Source organism: Cordyceps javanica, chromosome 2, assembly GCF_051103115.1.
Source record: "Cordyceps javanica chromosome 2, complete sequence".
Classification (NCBI taxonomy): Eukaryota; Fungi; Ascomycota; class Sordariomycetes; order Hypocreales; family Cordycipitaceae; genus Cordyceps; species Cordyceps javanica.
Window position 1 is genome coordinate 755,486 of NC_139296.1, and position 17,274 is coordinate 772,759.

Here is a 17,274-nt window from a genome sequence, read left to right on the forward strand (position 1 = left end):
GTCAAGCAACGCCCGCAATTGGTAACTGATGCCACTCATGTACTATTAGTTACCAGCATCAGCCCAAGTGGAATAACTCGGCCTCAGCCTGACCTACCCTACACTATGAGTACGCGCAGCCATGAGTAAGCGTCCAAGCACGCACCACCAAGTGTGATAGTGTTACCCTGGTGTGCTTGGCCATCGTAGATTCGCCAGGCTGGGTGATGCCATACACCGAGTCGCCACAGATAAGACCAAGCTTGACAGGTCCGTCCATACTTGATCCAAATCAAACCTCGCCCAGGCCATCCTCGCACCAAAGCCCCTGATGGCTGCCTCGCTCTGGTGCTTTACGCGTCGAATCACCCCACCTCGGATTACGGCTCGGATCGGACTGCTACCACTTACATCTGCTCGAAACGGGCGGCCTGTGGGCGACCGCCTGGGTACATGGCAGCGGCGCTGTGCAGAGGCTGAGAGTAAAGGTACCGAATTATCAGATTCTCAAAGTCCTCCTCTGGCGGCGACTCAAACACCCCCCCCCCCCCCCCTTTTCCCCCCCTGTCAGCAAAAGGAGAGACATGCTAGTTAAAGTAAGTACTTATTAGACAGGCAGGGGCCGACAACGACACGGGCGCGCCAGCACTCCTCCTCCCAATCAGCGTGTACTCCCCGACGGGTTGCTTTGGATGGTGGGCGCTGTGGAAGTCGGATTGCCGAGTGGTGTCATTTCCGGCACGCAAGCCCTGCGCGTGTCGCTGGGCTCATTCAAGGCTGGTTTATTAATTTAAACCCCAAATGCCCATTTTGATGGGGACCTGGTCTTGGCTGGTGTGCGCAACCACGTCATCCGTCTGTCTGTCTGTCTGTCCGTCTGTCCGTTTGTCTACCCTCATGCTTTCAGCGTGGCATGATGCAGTCAGCTACTTGCACGGCGAGCTGTGGCCGTGCAAGCTTTTGCGCTCGTCGAGATGCGTATTTCACATTGCAATCGATATTGCTGTAGCAGCTATCAAAATGTCCTGCAAACTAACTTACTCCGTACTTATTGACTAACCAGACTAGTCAGGGCAAAAGCGCAAAATGCTGGGCCACTTTTTGGGCAGAGGCGACAACGCCCCCTTGGCATCTCCGAGCTTCCGGTCCGAACAGGGAAATAGATCCAGTTAAAATAACAAGAGAGAGAAAAAAAAGAAAAAAAAAAGAGAAAGATGGGCAAAAGATGGCGGCTAAGAATTTCACGGTAGTAGTACTTTGAGCGTTGGTGGCTTTCTCGCTGACGAACGCGGTACCCAATGTCGCCCCTGCACTGGTACTTAAGTACCTTAGTAGGTAGTAGGTCAAGTAGGAGGTACGCACTGTAACAAGGTACTTGGCGCAAGAAACCGAGGAGGCCATCTTTAATTCAGCGATCCACCCCCGGTTGCGACTATTTTCATCCCTCCTCCTCCTGCTCCTGCTCCTCCTGCTCCTCCTGCTCTTCCATCAAAAAGAAAAAAAAAGCTTTCTTGTGACACTCCTTTTACAACTTCAAGATCGAAACATAATCAAACGCTTGCCATTTGCATCGAAAAGACGATTCTCTGTTTCTTCTTTCTGCCTCATACGACTGACTGCCCACGATTTCCACCCATTACTTCCGGAAAACGTCAACACAACGCCACACACTCCTTTTTTTCTCCCGCCCTACGACAACAGGTTTTCCGCTTCCCCCCCTTACCCCCCCTCTCTTGCCCTGCCTGTTGCATGGTGATTTCCTCCATCGCGGGACAAACGCGCCGCGCGCAACTTTGCTCTACCGCTCTCGGACTCTGCCTGCTGCCCATCGCAGCTTTCCCGCGCGAGCCGACACTCGCCAACGCGACGACATCAGATCGACAACCCCCAATACAAAGCATAATACCATAATCTCCATAATCTCGCCTGCAATGGTCAACGCCACGTCGGCCAGCCTCTCCTCCGCCGCATCCATCATGGCCAACAATACCACGCTCTTTGACACGGCGCTCCCGCCGCTGCCCGACTACGACCTTCAGCCCCGACCCGATCTGTTCAAGTGGTGCCCCGACTTCTGGCTGTCACTCGTCCTTCCCGTTGTCGTTTACTGGGCCATGAGCCTGTTCTTCCACCTCATCGACACGCTCGACCTCTTTCCCCAGTATCGCCTGCACACCCCCGAGGAGATCACCCGCCGCAACCACGCCTCGCGCTACGAGGTCGCCCGCGACGTCATCATCCAGCAGCTCATCCAGGTCGTCACCGGCGCCGCCCTCCAGCTCGCCGATCCCCCCGAGTACATTGGCAAGGACGGCTATGACGTTGCCGTCTGGGCCACTCGCGTCCGCCTCGCTCAGCGCGCCGTTCCGGGTCTCCTCGGCCTCGTCGGCTTCAATGCCACCGCCATCTCCAAGAACATGGCCGCTGCCCATCCCCTGCTTGCTGGCGCCGTCGCTGGCGGCTACTACCCGTTTCTCAAGACCGAAGCCGACATTCCCGTCTTTGCTGCCTGGGAAATGAACGTCGCCAAGCTCATCTACTACATCCTCGTGCCCGCCCTGCAGTTCTTCGTCGCCGTCTTCATCCTCGACACCTGGCAATATTTCCTGCACCGCTTGATGCACATGAACCGCTGGCTCTACACCACCTTTCACTCGCGCCACCACCGTCTCTACGTCCCATATGCCTACGGTGCTCTCTACAACCACCCCTTTGAGGGCTTCCTCCTCGACACCCTTGGCGCCGGCATTGGCTTCAAGATCACCGGCATGACCACCCTCCAGGGCACCTGCTTCTTCACATTCTCAACCATGAAGACGATTGATGATCACTGCGGCTACGCCTTTCCCTGGGACCCCCTCCAGCTTATAACCAACAACAACGCCGCCTACCACGACATCCACCACCAGACCTGGGGCATCAAGACCAACTTTTCGCAGCCCTTCTTTACCTTTTGGGACCAGATCCTCAGCACAAAGTACAAGGGCTCCCGCGCAGACAGGCTCGCTGACAAGAAGCGAACTGCCGAGAAGTCGGCTGCGAAATAACAAAAAAAAAAGGCAAAGAATAAAAAACAAAAAAGAAGAGGCTGCAGCTGATGGCCCTGTTACGACTACTGTGGTTTGTTTGGCTTGTATTTTCCTCTCTCTGGCGTGCAATCATCATTATTATGTATACCGAGAGAGGTTTTTGTTTATGCATGAAATGGTTTTTTGTTTCCCATTTACTATCTTTTGGATGACGAGGTTCTGTCGGTTTCGGTTTGCAGTGTGTTTTTTTGTTGTCCCCTTTGCCACGACATGCTCGAATTCATTTTCCGGACTTCATTCGCTTTTTTCTCGGGTTCTCTACCGGAATGAATCGGTTGTGGCAGAAAAAGGACAAACCATAATACTATAATCATGTGCGGCTTTTTTTTGACAAGGAAAAAAGAATCTCACCATCACCTTTGTTCCCCAGAGCTCGATGACTCTGTGGGATGCTACTCGGCATCCCCTCCCGCTTTTTTTCTCTTTTCCTGTATTATATTTGACTCTTCTTCTTTCATCTTGTCTGGCATAGATGACGTCTGGACTCGATTCCTTTTTTTTATAACCATCACACTCTCGTTTTTTTATAGCATGGCGATGTCATTGGGGCTGTCTGAATAGGGTTTCCGTCCTCTTACTTTTTCTTCTTCTTCTCTTCCATCATGTCAAATACAATATTCACTCTTAGGCAATCAAGAATTGACTCTTAACAACAACACTTCTACAACTCAACCTTCGTCTTGACGGGAGGGACCCGATTCTTGAAACAGTTGCCGCTCTCTGGCAACAACTACTACCGCCATCGTGGCTATTGCACTCACACATCACGACAGCACAACTAATACATTCTGTCAGCTTATAAAGATAGGAGTGGTTCTCTCCTAATTTGTTGAATCTTTTCCTCTTCTCTTGTAACCGCAACAGAGGTACCAGATGGACTATATAATCTAACCAACGATAGAATAGCAACAGTATGATATTCAAAAGACGCAAAGCGACAGACGCAAAAAAAAGTAAAAGCAGTAGCAAATAGGTATCAATCATATGCAAAATTCTAGTGCGAAACAAAAAAACACTGCACGCTGGGCAATGAATGGCACAACACAAGGCCAAAAAAAAAGAAAAAGACCAAGAGGGGGGGCAAGGGAAGCATGGTAACCGTGAGAACGTCATCGTTAGCTCCGAGGACGGCTCGTAATCGAATCGGCAAGCCAGCTCAGCTCACGGCCAAAGTCATCTAAACCTATAAGACTGGATCCTAGTAGGTTTGAGCCGTCGTTGTCGCCTACGGGCTCGCCTGGCTGAGGCAATAGCATTGGCGAATGTATAGTTGCAAAGCGAGGGCACGGCGCGAGGTTATTACTCTCGATAGTAGGAAGCTTATCCGTAGAAAAGGCGAGATGCGGCAGACGATATCTCGAAAATGATGCCGTTGACGGAGCCTTGGCATGCTTACTAACCTCTTCTGTAGAATGGCTGGCAGGCATCTCTTCCTGATCAGATAGCGTGAAACGCTGATCACTGTCATCGTCGTCTTGAGAATCATCACAACAAGAGGAGGCCTCGCCTGATGCGGGAACTTCGCACAACGCAGGGAGCTCGGCAGACGTGGGAAGCTCGCATAATGCGTGAAACTCATCCGACGTGGGAAATTCGCACAAGGAGGGAAACTCATCCAACGTGGGAAAGCCGCACAATGCGGGAAACTCGCTCGACGCGGGAGAGGTCGGCGAGTTTAGGAGGCTTGACACAGTGGATGATGGTGTTTCTGAGGGCAACGAAGAGTTCTTTACGGAAAGAGTCGGGCTCTCCGGCATCGGTCGTTGCATGTCTGGGTGTTGTGGCACCGGGGATATCAAAACGTCGGTTGCTACATCTTGGCCAGTTTGGAGGGCGTGTTGCGGGCTCTGGGGCGATTGTACCACGGTCTGAGCAGAAGAGCTTGTGGCTGTGGCGGGAGATGTACCTCGTCTAAAGGGTGGAGGGGAGAGCCGTGTGATAAAGAGCGGCTCTTCTGCAGTGTACAAGGACAAAGCCTCGGCGACCCCGACAAAATTGTCGTCATCGTCTTCGTCAACTTGATCCAGTACGTTGAGCGTCGGTGTGCGAGATTGGGTGGAGAGGGTGAGGCTGCCACGCGAAACTGGCCGCATGGACATCTCTGTGTCCTCTACGAGCAGCCGGTGCAGCGATGTCGGAGAAATATCGCGCGTGCGTGTTCCTTCCGACGACGTCTCAGGCCGAATATCGTAGTTGGAGGAGGCGGGTGTTAGGCTGCGATGGTCGTCCCTGTTGACTGAGCGATCGCGATTCTCTAATGAGCGGGAAATGATCGTCTTGTGGAAGAAGCGCCTCCAAGGAGATTTGATAGGAGAGATGGGCGAGGACTCTTTGGACGAGGCAGAGTTTATGGAAAGGGTGGGAGCCGCAGTACCCGTCCGTCGTGTAGACAGATCGGCATAGGAAGGGGCAGCAGGCTGCGGTGTAACAAATTTGGAGCGAGGATCCATGGTTCGAAAGTATTCCTCAGACAAGGATGTGAGTGAAGCACAACGTGTGCGGCTGGTACCCTCCTCTGGTATATATAAAGTGTTGACTTTTTGGCCAGGAAGGTAAGGACAGGACGTTGTGCAAGGCATTGTAGGATTGCAGATTTCTGTCGATCCGTTCAATTCGTACTGTATAGGCGGGCGCACAGCCATGTTAGCATTGAGCTCGGGCAGCAAAGGAGCAGTGGGCAGACGAGAGGACCTGCGCAAGTGGTCCAAGCTAACAGCGGGGTTGGTCGTGGCGGCGGTGGTGGTGAGGAGAGCAAACTACAAGGGACATACATAATAATAGTATGTGTGGCCCATGGCAAGGCCAGTGTGCGTCTTATATCGACTGCCAGCGCCGTCGCAAACACGGTCTCGGAGGGAGTGACAGCCTCGCCAGTGACCGCGACCGCGCCGGGCGTCACGATCCATGGGATAAGATGAGGAGAAGTTATCCCAGGAGCCAATCAGGTGGACTGTGGCGACTGACGGGTCCGTCTCACTATGAGTTGATGCGCCATTGTCAGCAAAACGGAAATGTCGTGGAAAGCGAATGGAATAAAATGTTCCGTATCGGGACTCATAAATCGAAAGCAAATGCCAACGTGGGAGATTGCAATATTGGCCCCACGGTGCTCTCCGGTCAGGTGGCTTGAAGCTGTCGACTTGCAAAGGCAGCGAGGCAAACAATTCGAGTCCAAGCTTTTCAGTGCCCACTTGAGCACATTGACGTGGTTTGCTTGATGCCAATGCATCGATTATTTCTCCAATCAATTGCCAGCAGGCCAGAACACGCATGCATGCATCTGTGTTGAACTGCACACCAAGCCCAGTCACAACGGGCGACGACAGACGTTGTTCGTTGAGAAGGGCAGCAAAGTGTCGAATGAAGCGTATAGTAATGTGCGGCTTGCCATGCTAGATAGATTGGTGTCTTGAATAGTGCCTCTGTCACTGGGCAAGAGCTGGCTATCGGTCGCGCCTCGCCAATAGAGTGAGTGCCCTAATAGGCAACTATGGAATGGAGCCTGCTGGACAGCACATTCTGCAGTGATGCAAGACAATGGGCAGAGTAGACCGAGGCCAACGGTAGTAGTATTGAAGGGAGCGGCCGAGCCAAAGGGAAACAAAGCAAAAATGCAAGACAAAAGTCGAGTAAAAGGGAAGGGCAGGGCAGGTCAGGACTTACAGAAGGAATGCGACCAGAGTCCGTGAAGGATCCATAATGGCGATGGAGGCGTCTGCCTCACTGCGATGGAAGGCAAAACAAGTTGAGAAAAGAAGATGAAAATGGTCGACAAGTTTCCAGAGAGGCGATTTTTTTTCCCTTTCCAAACAATGCTACACAACCAAAGCGGCCAAGCGCTATTACACGACTCTTGCTCGCACGTAAGCCAGGGCGCGGGCGAAACGTGTTTCGGAATCGTGGGCTAAGGATGCGGTAGTATACCAGGGGGGGGGGGGGGGGGGAAGGCCTTAATTTGAGGACATATAATGAACGAATCGACGCTATAATATGCGATTGGCAGATGACGATGGAACTGCAATGAAAGAGAGAAGGAGAAGAAAGCATCAAGAGTTTGGCGCATTCGGGCTTTGCAAAGAGCCTGGGTGTAGTTGGCGCCGGGCCGCCTGGTCGTACGATTGGAGGGCGAATGCGCCAAAAAGAAGGTTTCGGGAGGCCGTCCACCAGCAACAAGAGTGAGGCCGAGGACGGAAGCAGCTCGGTTGACTACGCAACCAAGATGATTGACCGAGAATGCGAAGAATGAAAAAGAAGAGGAGAAAAGAGAAGCTCAAGGAAGCAACCGGGGGCAGTAGCCTGGCACCAGGCCTCGTCTCGAGCGAACTAAAACTAACAATCTCAGCTGCGACTCAGCTTGGGTGACATTCGGTACCTGAATCCTGGGCGGTGTCGCGGGGGGGCCAAGTCGTCTGCAAGGCGCCTGCAAGCAAGTACTGATAGTCTGATGGATTAACAAGGCGGTCGAGAAGCGAGGCTGCAAGTTGTGCTGGCAATTGAGACGGGGTGTACTCGGTAGAAGCGTAGATGATGACGGGAATGTGCGGCATTGGCAATTCCTGAGCAAAACAAGGGACCAAAGACGGGACGGACGGGTGGGGAGAAGACTATTGGGAGTACTGGTGATTAATTGTCTGACGAGGAGCTCTTTTAGGACGGAAATGCCGTGGTAGCAGATGGACAATGGTAATCTTAAAAGGTGGACTAGTTATCGAGTTACGGAGTAGTCTGTCGAGCTGGCACAATCGCGCAGAGGAGAGACGGAAGTGCAGCCTGGGAGCGGATTAGCAAACGGGTGTTATTACGGAAAGTGTGCAGCTGAGATTGTGCCGAACTTGGATACATGTTGTTGACGATTGAAGCCTTTTGCTCCGACGTGCAGCATGACGGCGATTTGCCAATCCCGGGCGCGTGGGCGGAAAGATGGACCGCACCCTCGATCATTGAACGCATGGATGCGCTGGCTGTGGGCTGGTTGGCTGGTTGGTTGGCTGGCGGGCTGGCTAGCTGGCTGGCCATTGCCATGGGCAGCTGAACAGAGGGGCACCATGCGGCCAGGGGAGGGGGAGGCGGGCCGAAAAAGGATTGTGAGTGTTGTGGTCGAAAGCGGTGCATGTCGAGATCTTCATCGTGGATGGCGGGAGGAGGGGAGAAGAGGGGGCAAGGTCTGCCTGGTTTGCCCTATCAGTCAGTAAGTAGCTGGCATCTGGCTGGCTGGCTGGCTGGTTGGACAAAAATAAAAAAAGTGGCGCCGGCGGGCCAGCAGGAAATGGTGTGGCTCAGGCCGTCCCGTTGTGGCTTAGCGTAACTGTGCGCTGCTTGCACCCGGCCAGCCTCCAACAAGCCCGACTGGTCCGGAGTCCCTCGTTCTGCATCCTCTCTCAAGTTTCAACCAGTTGAACCACACCAGAACCAGCCAGTCAAGTGGTTGCAGCGCTATGCGTCACGCTTCTATGCGTCATGCTGGGATGCTTGATGCTTGCAGCCAATACTTGCAGCACCTCGCCGCCCGTTTTGCGTCAAGCGATTGGCTAGCCGTGATTGACCTAATTTCCCAGCGTTTGGTGACAGCTGCAGTGGCTGGCTGGCAGGCTGGATGGCAGGCAGGCTGTCTACACCCGTGTCATCGATACAGGAAAATGCCATATTAATCAATATTAATCCCAAGACGGTACTCCGTATTCATGTTGAAAAACAACCGAAAACGTCGTCACTCGAGTGCAATTCACCACCGACGCACAGTCTTCTCAACAGCCCCCCCACCAAACGACTGGCCTACTGGTACGTACTGGTACTGGGTAGGACCACGAAGCTACCAGTACAGCCTTGCTAACCCCCTTCCATTAGGTTTCGACGGAGCTGCCATCCTCGTCGCCTAACCCGCTCTCGAGGGATATTGACAGGGAAGCCCCTTGATCTCATTCAGACGCCGCATGATCCTGCGCCAATCTTCAATATTTGCGGCACTCCCGTCTCTTCTACGAGTCTACGACAATGCACCGCAGCCTCGCCACTGCCCCCTAAATAGACAAGCCCACGACTCAGTAAGTAAGTACTTTTCTGCTCTCGAAATAGACCATGGGCTTTGATCTGTGCGACACATTACCCGTATCCCGCCTGACCTGTGCAGCTGTGCTCCTCCGAGATCCCCGCCGTGCTCTGAACCACTGCGCCGAGTAGACGGTTACCCGTGCCCGTGTACGCGCCCGGTACATGCAGCCCATTGGCGTTTTTCGTTAAGTACTGACCGACTTCCAAGTGCGTGCCTGTCGGCATTTGTGCGAATTTGGAATTTTCCGTAGCACAGGCTTTAAGCATAGACCCTGTCGCAAAACTGGCACCCCAGCCCACAGCCCACTTGTACATGAGTCGCAGACGAGACAGTCAACGAGTACTAACCGTATTTCCTGACTTGTGCGAACAGGGTACCAACGCACGTCGCCAAGGCCGCAAAGTAACTCTATGAGTATATGGCCTCATCAGTGCGTATAGCTCGGGTTGGTCTAGTTCGAACTTGTCTGTCTATACGAGGAATATTGAAAGAGATGCACCCACAGCAGCAGCAGCAGCAGCAAAGTGAAAGAATCAGTTATTGATCGTCATCATTTTGATCAATACGGCACGAGGACCCTCGTCCCGAATCAGCCATCATCTTATCATTTCGGAAAATAAACCATCTAGTACCAGCTATCAGGCCCAAAGTATCCCTTTTCGGGTAGAGGAAGCAGCGACCTTTGACCAGCACCGCCATCAATCGTCTCGTCAACAATGCTGGAACCCCACCAAGCAACGCTGACAGGATTCCATTGCAGAGCGAAAAAGATGATGATGGCAGAAAACGCAACGCCGCCGCCCAGCGCTGCGGATATAACGTAGTTGTATCTCTCCCACCACGCCGTCTTGTAGCGCCGAAGATAGTACATGAAGCCGAAAGAAAAGTAGAGCCCAACCGTCGTGTAAGTCAAGTTGTTGGGGGCCCAACCCATGGCTCCGTTAATGACAATGGTAGGATGAACGTGCTTGAGCCAAGATAGCGGCTTCAGGAGCACGAGGTCGATTGGCTTGAACATGGCGGCCGGAAGCGTGTTACGCATGGCTTCGCGCGCAATCGAGCCGAATCTCTTGCCAGCCCACCATGCGAGAGCCAGCAAGAAGCCGAAAAGGAAGCAGTACTTCATGGCGGGATAGAGCTGAGAGAAGACACGACTGGGGCCAATCGCACCCTAGACAAATTTCTGTTAGCAACCAGATGTCTATACGTCAGTGCTCGCACCACATACCCAAACAACGGAGGATGAGAAGAAAATGGCAGAGCCGTTGAGACAGTTGAATTTGGACTTTTGGTCCGGCGTGCAGATGTCAGGAATGGTGTTGTCCACAAAGTTGACGACGCCGTAGCACACAAAGACCGTTATGATTGTGCTGAGGACCTGACCGCGGTACATGGCACGCGGGGGAATTTTGGAGTAGAAGCCCATCTTTTGATCCGAGATGTAGTTGTCTGCCTGGCCGTTGATGTTATACCCATAGGCTTTCACAAACATCAGAGCCTCAGGCTGTCCGGGCAAAGCATAACCCATGATCAATTCCGTCACAACGTTCAGGCCCTGCGTGATGCCAGAGATTGCGTTGATGTATGTCATTGGGATTAAAAAGACGAGGTTCAGGGCGATGACGAAAAATATTGTCCAGACGGGCGTGTCGAGCTGCGGATATTTTGTGAGCACGACAATGGCAAAAATGAACGCAATCAGAGCAATCGACAGGAACCACCAATCGGGAACCTCGGGGTACTTGCGCATAATGTCCGTCAGAGGATCGTCGAAGCCGTCATAAATGGATCCATCGCTGCTGAACATGGCGTACAGATGCTGGCCAGCCTCCTGGACGTTGCCCCGCGAGAGGGCTCCCAACATCCTCGACACGCCACGGAAAACACCCACCAACGTCTCCCTGACGGCCACGGCCATGGCTCGGAAGGCCTTGAGCAGCGGCCTCCAGGCGTCGAGCAGGACAAAGACCATGGTGACGGGGTAGAACATGAAGAACGCACCGTAGGCGACGAGACTGCCGGCGGTGTAGAACGGTGGCGAGTACGCCTGGTATTTGTCCTCGAGGACGACGGCGCGCTTCGGGTCGATGACGCGCGAGATGTTGTACCGGTGGCCTTTGTTGTCGAAAAGGGTGGACGTGTTGATGGGCAAGTGGGACGTCCAGGACTTGTTGGTCCAGTAGATGGCGATCAAGACGAACGCAGAGATGAGCTGACCGCCGGCCTGCTGCAGGTAGGCGAAGAAGGGGATGGCGAGCGGGGCGCCGTTCTGGATGACGACGTTCCAGTCAAACGTCGGCAGAGGGTTGAATCCGACGCCCGAGTTTCCTATACAGAGGATTGATTTCTTTTTTAGCAAGCTGCATCATCATTGAACAAGGGCGTGGATTCGACAAGTCGAGAAAGCACAGTGTGTGTGTGAGAGAGAGAGAGAGAGAGAGAGACCTTACCCGTGATGACGTTGAGAGGAAAGTTGTTTGGCGCAATCCACGTCATCCACGCAAACGTGGACATGGCGGGAAAGAGGTAGCCCGGGATCCAAAAGTACAAGAACATGCCGGCGAAGAAGATGAAGAAGACCTGGTAGCGCGACAGGCTCCAGCCGTGGACCGTCTCCTTGCGCTCGGGCATCAGCAGGGCCTTGTTGAGGGCGATGGTGGGCAGCAGCGCCGGCCAGATGGTCTCGACCGGGTAGACGACGAAGCGGCGCAGCAGGCCCGAGAAGCCGAGCCCCATGAGCTGCGTCGACAGCAGCAGCAGGACGCTGTACTCGGCCGTGAGCCAGTCGTCGTGGTAGTAGACGACCTGCGTCTGTATGTTGGAGAAGCAGTAGGCCGAGTTGATGCTGACGTTCATGATGACGGTCGCCAGCATCTGCTCCTTGTAGGACCAGGGCCCCGGGTTCAGCGACACGCGCCGGCTGCCGCCGGGCACCGTGACGCCCCAGTCCGGCAGCGCCCACGCGAGCAGCAGCCCGCACGGGTACAGCAGGATCTGCACGACGGCCGACCCGAGCGTGATGGTGGGGAAGCGCGAGTTGAAGAGCGAGTTGGTGAGCTGCCCGACGACGGCCCACGCCAGGCCGAGAAAGTGCGCGCGCAGCGTCTCGCACGGCATGTCGGCGTCGTCGTCGGGCGTCGTCACGGCCCGCACCTCGGGGTACGGCGAGTAGAACCGGTTGAGCGCCGCCACCGTCTTGATCTCCGTCGCCCAGTCGCCGCCGCCACCGTCGTCGGCCTCCTTCTCCGGCGGGCCTGCCAGCAGCGACGTCATCTGGTCGCGCAGGCTCTGGGCAAAGTTGTAGTCGTACTCGTGATCCTTGAGCATGGTGCGCAGGATCGCCCGCGCCTCGTCGACCGTCATGGCCTCGATCTTGTCCATCACGTACTCGACGTCGTCCATCGGCGCGACGAGGCCCTCGGCGTCGCCCCCGAGCCGGGCCTCGAGCGCCTGCACCTCGGCCTCGGTGTGCTGCTGGTGCGTGCGGTCGCGCTTCTCGTCGACCACGTGCTGCACCTCCACCGAGCCGCTGGCGATGTCCTCGTCGCGGGCCATGACAGGTGAGAACAGTCTGTGGCAGGTAGTTTGTGTTCTGCAAGGCCGACGCCACACGAAAGAAACGAAGAGAAACAACGCAAGAGAGGGAGGAGAGGGGCGGACACAACTACTCGAAAGGAGTGAGATCAAGTAGAATCAAGTTTCCGAAAGTCTGGGGACAACCAAGCGAGACAGACGGGACAAGCAGGGGTCATATATACATCGTGCTCTATCAGTGCAACCCCCTTCGCTGTAGCATCGCGCAGAGTAACGTTTACATTGGATGAGCCGCATTGCATATCCCTCCCACGCTGCGCTTCTCGGCACTTGCGACACAAGGCTCTAGGTCAGAAAACTAAACTCTACCAGAAAGGAATTCCTTCAATTGGGCTGTCAATTTGTCCCGGCGGCCCTGCACCCCCAGGAGGTCGCAACCTATGGCGACGAAGAGTATTGTGCTGACCTTCCGAAATAGGCAGATAGGGTGCGATGCCGGCAGAGGGGGCTCGAGTATAGGATCTTTTGTCGAAGCCAGAGGATCACGAGCTCGCCCGGAGAAAGCGCGCCATTCGGGAGTTTAGATGGGAAGAAGCGGGAAAGGGGACGGAATGGAGAAGCTAGCCTGTGGATGGATGTACGCATCGCACGATTGGGCCTCGTACCCGCACGAAAAAGAACACTCACTGGCTGGACTGGCCACTGCTTACTCTCCCCCGGGAGCCTGATGAGAGTTGCATTGTGCGGATTCTTCATCTTCACTGGACCGTTCCCTCGATGCAAGTCTCACCACAGGCTCCATCCGCCATCCCCCCCAGACAAGCACATCTTTTTGCCACCTGGAGCCCCTTGCACATCAAAGGAAAAAGTCAACGACGGGATGAGCATCCATCGCAAGTATATATGCAGGCCCTGGATTTTCCCAAAGCCGGCTCTATTCTACCTCGTCGACCTGGCGGAACAGGTGCTTGAGGGAGGGAGACGCCGGCGGGAGCCGAGTTTCTAGCTGCCGTCGGTAAACCCGGCAACGGGAGCGATCCATTTTGGTGGACGCCGCCACAGAGAGTAACTTGTGGGTTGCGCCGAAATACAGCGCTGGTTCCTGTCATGCAGGCTGCGGCAATAGAAGGGGGGTTGGGGGGGGGTTGGGGGGGGGGACACAATGGCGGGCGTGGCGTCTGCGTCTGCGTCTGCCCTGTTCAACGGCCAGAGAGCCTCGGTGAATCTGGGTACAGATCATGTGTCAACCACGAAGCCCAATATTGTCCCCCCAAGTACAGTCTTACTAATGGCCAGGGCTCCAATCCTAGACTATCTTTATAGATTAATCAAAGTGATGCAAGTAATAGTATATAAGCTATGTGAGTATAGTTTCCTGATATAATAAATAGTAATTAATAAAGTTAATTAGACAATGTGATTGCTTCATAAACTAGGATCGAAAGACGAAACATCCAAAGGAAAACAACTTTACATGGTTATTTATCAATAGTGAATTGCACCAGTCCTAATCTCGTCTTGTAGGCGAAAGAATACTATGCATCTTCCCACTGTGAATACGCCATGAAAGCCGAACTTGTCCCGGACAAGGCTGTTTGGAGCATGTATGAGTGCGCTGGGGCCGCCCTTGACATCAACGTCGATCCCCCCGGCCGTGACTCGTGAGGAGGGATTGTCGAGTCACGGCCTGAATCTTTCACGCTTCTTACTTGGCCCGCGATCGTTTCTGCGGATCGGTAAAAGTAGCCGTGGAAGATGTTGCCGAGGTTGCTCGTCGCGAGGATTGTTTGCGCGCTCTCTCCTCTCCTGACCGTATAAGGCCTTGAGCCTTTCGTTGCTCCGTCGTACCTCGCGACGCCTTGCCCCCGATGGGTGAATCGATGGTAGATCCAGCATTCAATCTTGAATAGTCCACTGGCTGGCGGCCTCTGGTCGTCTTCACCGGGCTGGCCAGGAGGCTTCCCAATCTATTTCTGTACCATCTCGCCCGTGTACCCTGCTTACCTCGCCTCGGAGAGCGCTCCGTCTCCTCACTTGGTTTCGCGTCGGGCCGATGTAGGTGCGGTCTTGGCTTAGACTTTCTACGTTGCTGTCTTGACGTCAAAAGTGCCGCTTGCGACTGGAAAGCCTGGAGACTCTTTGCGGCATCTTGGTGGTAAGTGATGAGAGTAGGCTTCACCAATGGGGACAGCTTCCCATCCTCTGCACCTTTTTTGTACACGCCTGGAAATAAGCATAGAAGTATGCCACCGACGGACTGGATCTGATTCACAGATCTCCAACTGCCAATGTCCTTTAGCGTCGCCTCGTGTAGCTGGGCTTGAGGAGAAAGCCAGTCGCGAGGATCGAGAATAGAGTATTCGAGCGCGGAGCAAGCCATCTCCTGCTTCAGGGTCGCAGCCGGCAGAATAATGTCGTCTCGGAGCTTCAAAGCGTTTTTCCTGAATGTATCTTCGTCCATGGATAGTGGAGGTTTACTGAGTGTGCTCCAAAGCGAATTCAAAATCTCTCTCAGCTGTGCATTGCGTGCAGATGTGAAGCATTCTGTCGTCGCGAGACGAGCGAAGGCGCTTGATCTCCATTGATTCGCTCGAAGATTTGATTCTGTTGCTCCGGTTCATCAGCTGGGCCCGCCCGCTTTGCAAATCGGCTGGTTCTCCTGCGACTTACCTGCACTGACTCTTCCGTCTGCGCCGTGCCTGATTGCGTCGGTGATGTAATGCAGCCCGTTGGCAGCGTCGTCTTTTGTCCCAGGAGGGTATGCTTTGGCAAAGACTTTAGCATCCAAGGATTGCCATATGACGCGTGACAGGACAACCTTGATGCATGTGTCGAGCTGACCTAGCCAGCGCAGCTTTCCAATCTCTTCAGCATGGTCATGTTGGCGTTGCAGCAATCCCCAACGATACAGTGACCTGCGTCCGGCGTTATCATCAAGTAGTTGGCGGACTACCTGGAATTCCCGCCCCTTCTGCAGAAAATCCACCTCGATGGCCGTGACCCAGTCCTCGATATTGGCGCAAATCTTTTCGAATCTCCTCCTCAAATCGCCATCTGTAATCTGATCGTCTTCGGCCTGAAGTGAGATGATCTTTGCCACGCAGCGACCGACCTCCTGCTGAAGCGCATCGTTGTCGAACTCGAGCCTGGCGACTCCATTCTTGGCCTCGTCCGGCCAGTCATGGGGAGCAGACATCATACCCGGAAAGCCACCATGTAGCCTCCGGGGTCGACTTTTGATAGATGAAAATACCTGTATGAGCAGACTGCGACTACTGCAAGGGTACAATTCTGGGCTGCGGGAGTGAACAAAGTCGGGTCGCAGAAATACGAGACGGGGTTTCAACCTCGATGTACCGGCCCACGACGTTTCTGCACAAGCCTACAAAGGGCGGGAGCGCACAAGGAATGGAGAAGGCCTTTGACGATGAAAGGAAAGCCAAGAATCATAGTAGTGACAGTAAATCTCATGGCAAGCCCAAAGAGAATCGTGTAACGCCCAATTTGAGGTGGTCGCGTGGGACCAATGGCGTCGTGGCTGTTGGAAGCCGATTTCCTCTGGGCAGCTTGCCCGTATAATGTCTTGCGCAAGTCCGCCGGAACGGTTCGCGTTCTAATCTGGCTGTCTTCTGTTCCCTGTAGCGCATATTTACGCGGGAGACTTGTCGTGTCTGTCGGATTCAGCTTGCTCCGGTTCTCTTGACTTGCTCTTTGACAGAAACATCAACGAACTGGTCGTTTTTAGACTTATTCAACTGTCAACGTTGTCATTCAAATCCATCATATAAGTTCGCAATATCACATTATCGTTTAAAAGAACGCCAGAATTATATCTTGGCACGGGGAGTTATCCAGAACCTCGGGAAGGAAAGCTTGTTGGTTCTCCTAGGATTGTGCCTGTTCTTGAGCGGCTGATATAAACAATAAAGACTGGGTATGCCTGTGTCGCGTTGATAGACGGCTCTCGCGTCTCCCTCTCGCGGACTGCATCCATCGCTGCCGGCTTGAGGACGTCTTGCACGAGTTGAGTGACGCTCACAGTTCCCATTTTCTGCTGCGCTCGTCTCGAGCCGCCGGAGGCATCATCGTCCCGTAGCCTGCGAATGCGTGCCTCAATGTCGTTGAGGAAGCTGAAGGCAGGAGGTGAAGAACCGTGGAACCAGGCTTGCCAAGGACCAGGAGTGCAGAAGAATTGGCAGAGGGCGTGACCATGTTTATGAGACGAGAAAGCATGATGATGATATGTCTCCAGATGGTTGAATGAAGCCTGGGTGCAGATTGCTCCAGGATGTTGGATACGTGGTTACTAATTTGATGCTCGAAATTGGGGGGGGTTCCAGTACGGCTGCGGATTTTTTGCTCTGGCGCTGGGCCAATCGCGCAAAGTGTGGCATCCAAGGCAGCAACAAACAAAACATGCCTATGCCGTGGCTACACCTGGCACCTCTGTTCCAGATGATAATGATTCACCATTAGACACGAGCGCCCTACCAGACGCCATCGCGAAGCTAGGATACACTGGCCAAGCCAAAGAACCTGCTGCGAGCCATTAGACATGGAGATACAAGCCTCGATTGTTGAGCCTTCCTCGACATGACACGGCACTTGCTTGCAGTGTCTCGT

The 17,274-nt window shown here is 54.0% G+C and overlaps 4 protein-coding genes across 4 annotated transcripts; 1 reads left to right on the forward strand and 3 right to left on the reverse strand.

Moving 5' to 3' along the window:
- Positions 1-1,910: 1,910 nt before the first annotated feature.
- V2A60_002745 (sphingosine hydroxylase) lies at positions 1,911-3,026 on the forward strand (the record flags this gene model as incomplete). The annotated part of the gene is made up of 1 exon (XM_083254091.1): positions 1,911-3,026. The coding sequence occupies one exon, from the start codon at positions 1,911-1,913 to the stop codon at positions 3,024-3,026; it is 1,116 nt and encodes a 371-aa protein (XP_083110217.1).
- A 1,157-nt stretch (positions 3,027-4,183) lies between these two features.
- Positions 4,184-5,518, reverse strand: V2A60_002746 (uncharacterized protein; the record flags this gene model as incomplete). The annotated part of the gene is made up of 1 exon (XM_083254092.1): positions 4,184-5,518. One exon carries the CDS (start codon positions 5,516-5,518, stop codon positions 4,184-4,186), a length of 1,335 nt encoding a protein of 444 aa, XP_083110218.1.
- A 4,224-nt stretch (positions 5,519-9,742) lies between these two features.
- V2A60_002747 (uncharacterized protein) lies at positions 9,743-12,672 on the reverse strand (the record flags this gene model as incomplete). The annotated part of the gene is made up of 3 exons (XM_083254093.1): positions 9,743-10,288; positions 10,346-11,445; positions 11,568-12,672. 3 exons carry the CDS (start codon positions 12,670-12,672, stop codon positions 9,743-9,745), a joined length of 2,751 nt encoding a protein of 916 aa, XP_083110219.1.
- A 1,684-nt stretch (positions 12,673-14,356) lies between these two features.
- Positions 14,357-15,847, reverse strand: V2A60_002748 (uncharacterized protein; the record flags this gene model as incomplete). The annotated part of the gene is made up of 2 exons (XM_083254094.1): positions 14,357-15,255; positions 15,322-15,847. The coding sequence occupies 2 exons, from the start codon at positions 15,845-15,847 to the stop codon at positions 14,357-14,359; spliced, it is 1,425 nt and encodes a 474-aa protein (XP_083110220.1).
- Positions 15,848-17,274: the final 1,427 nt, after the last annotated feature.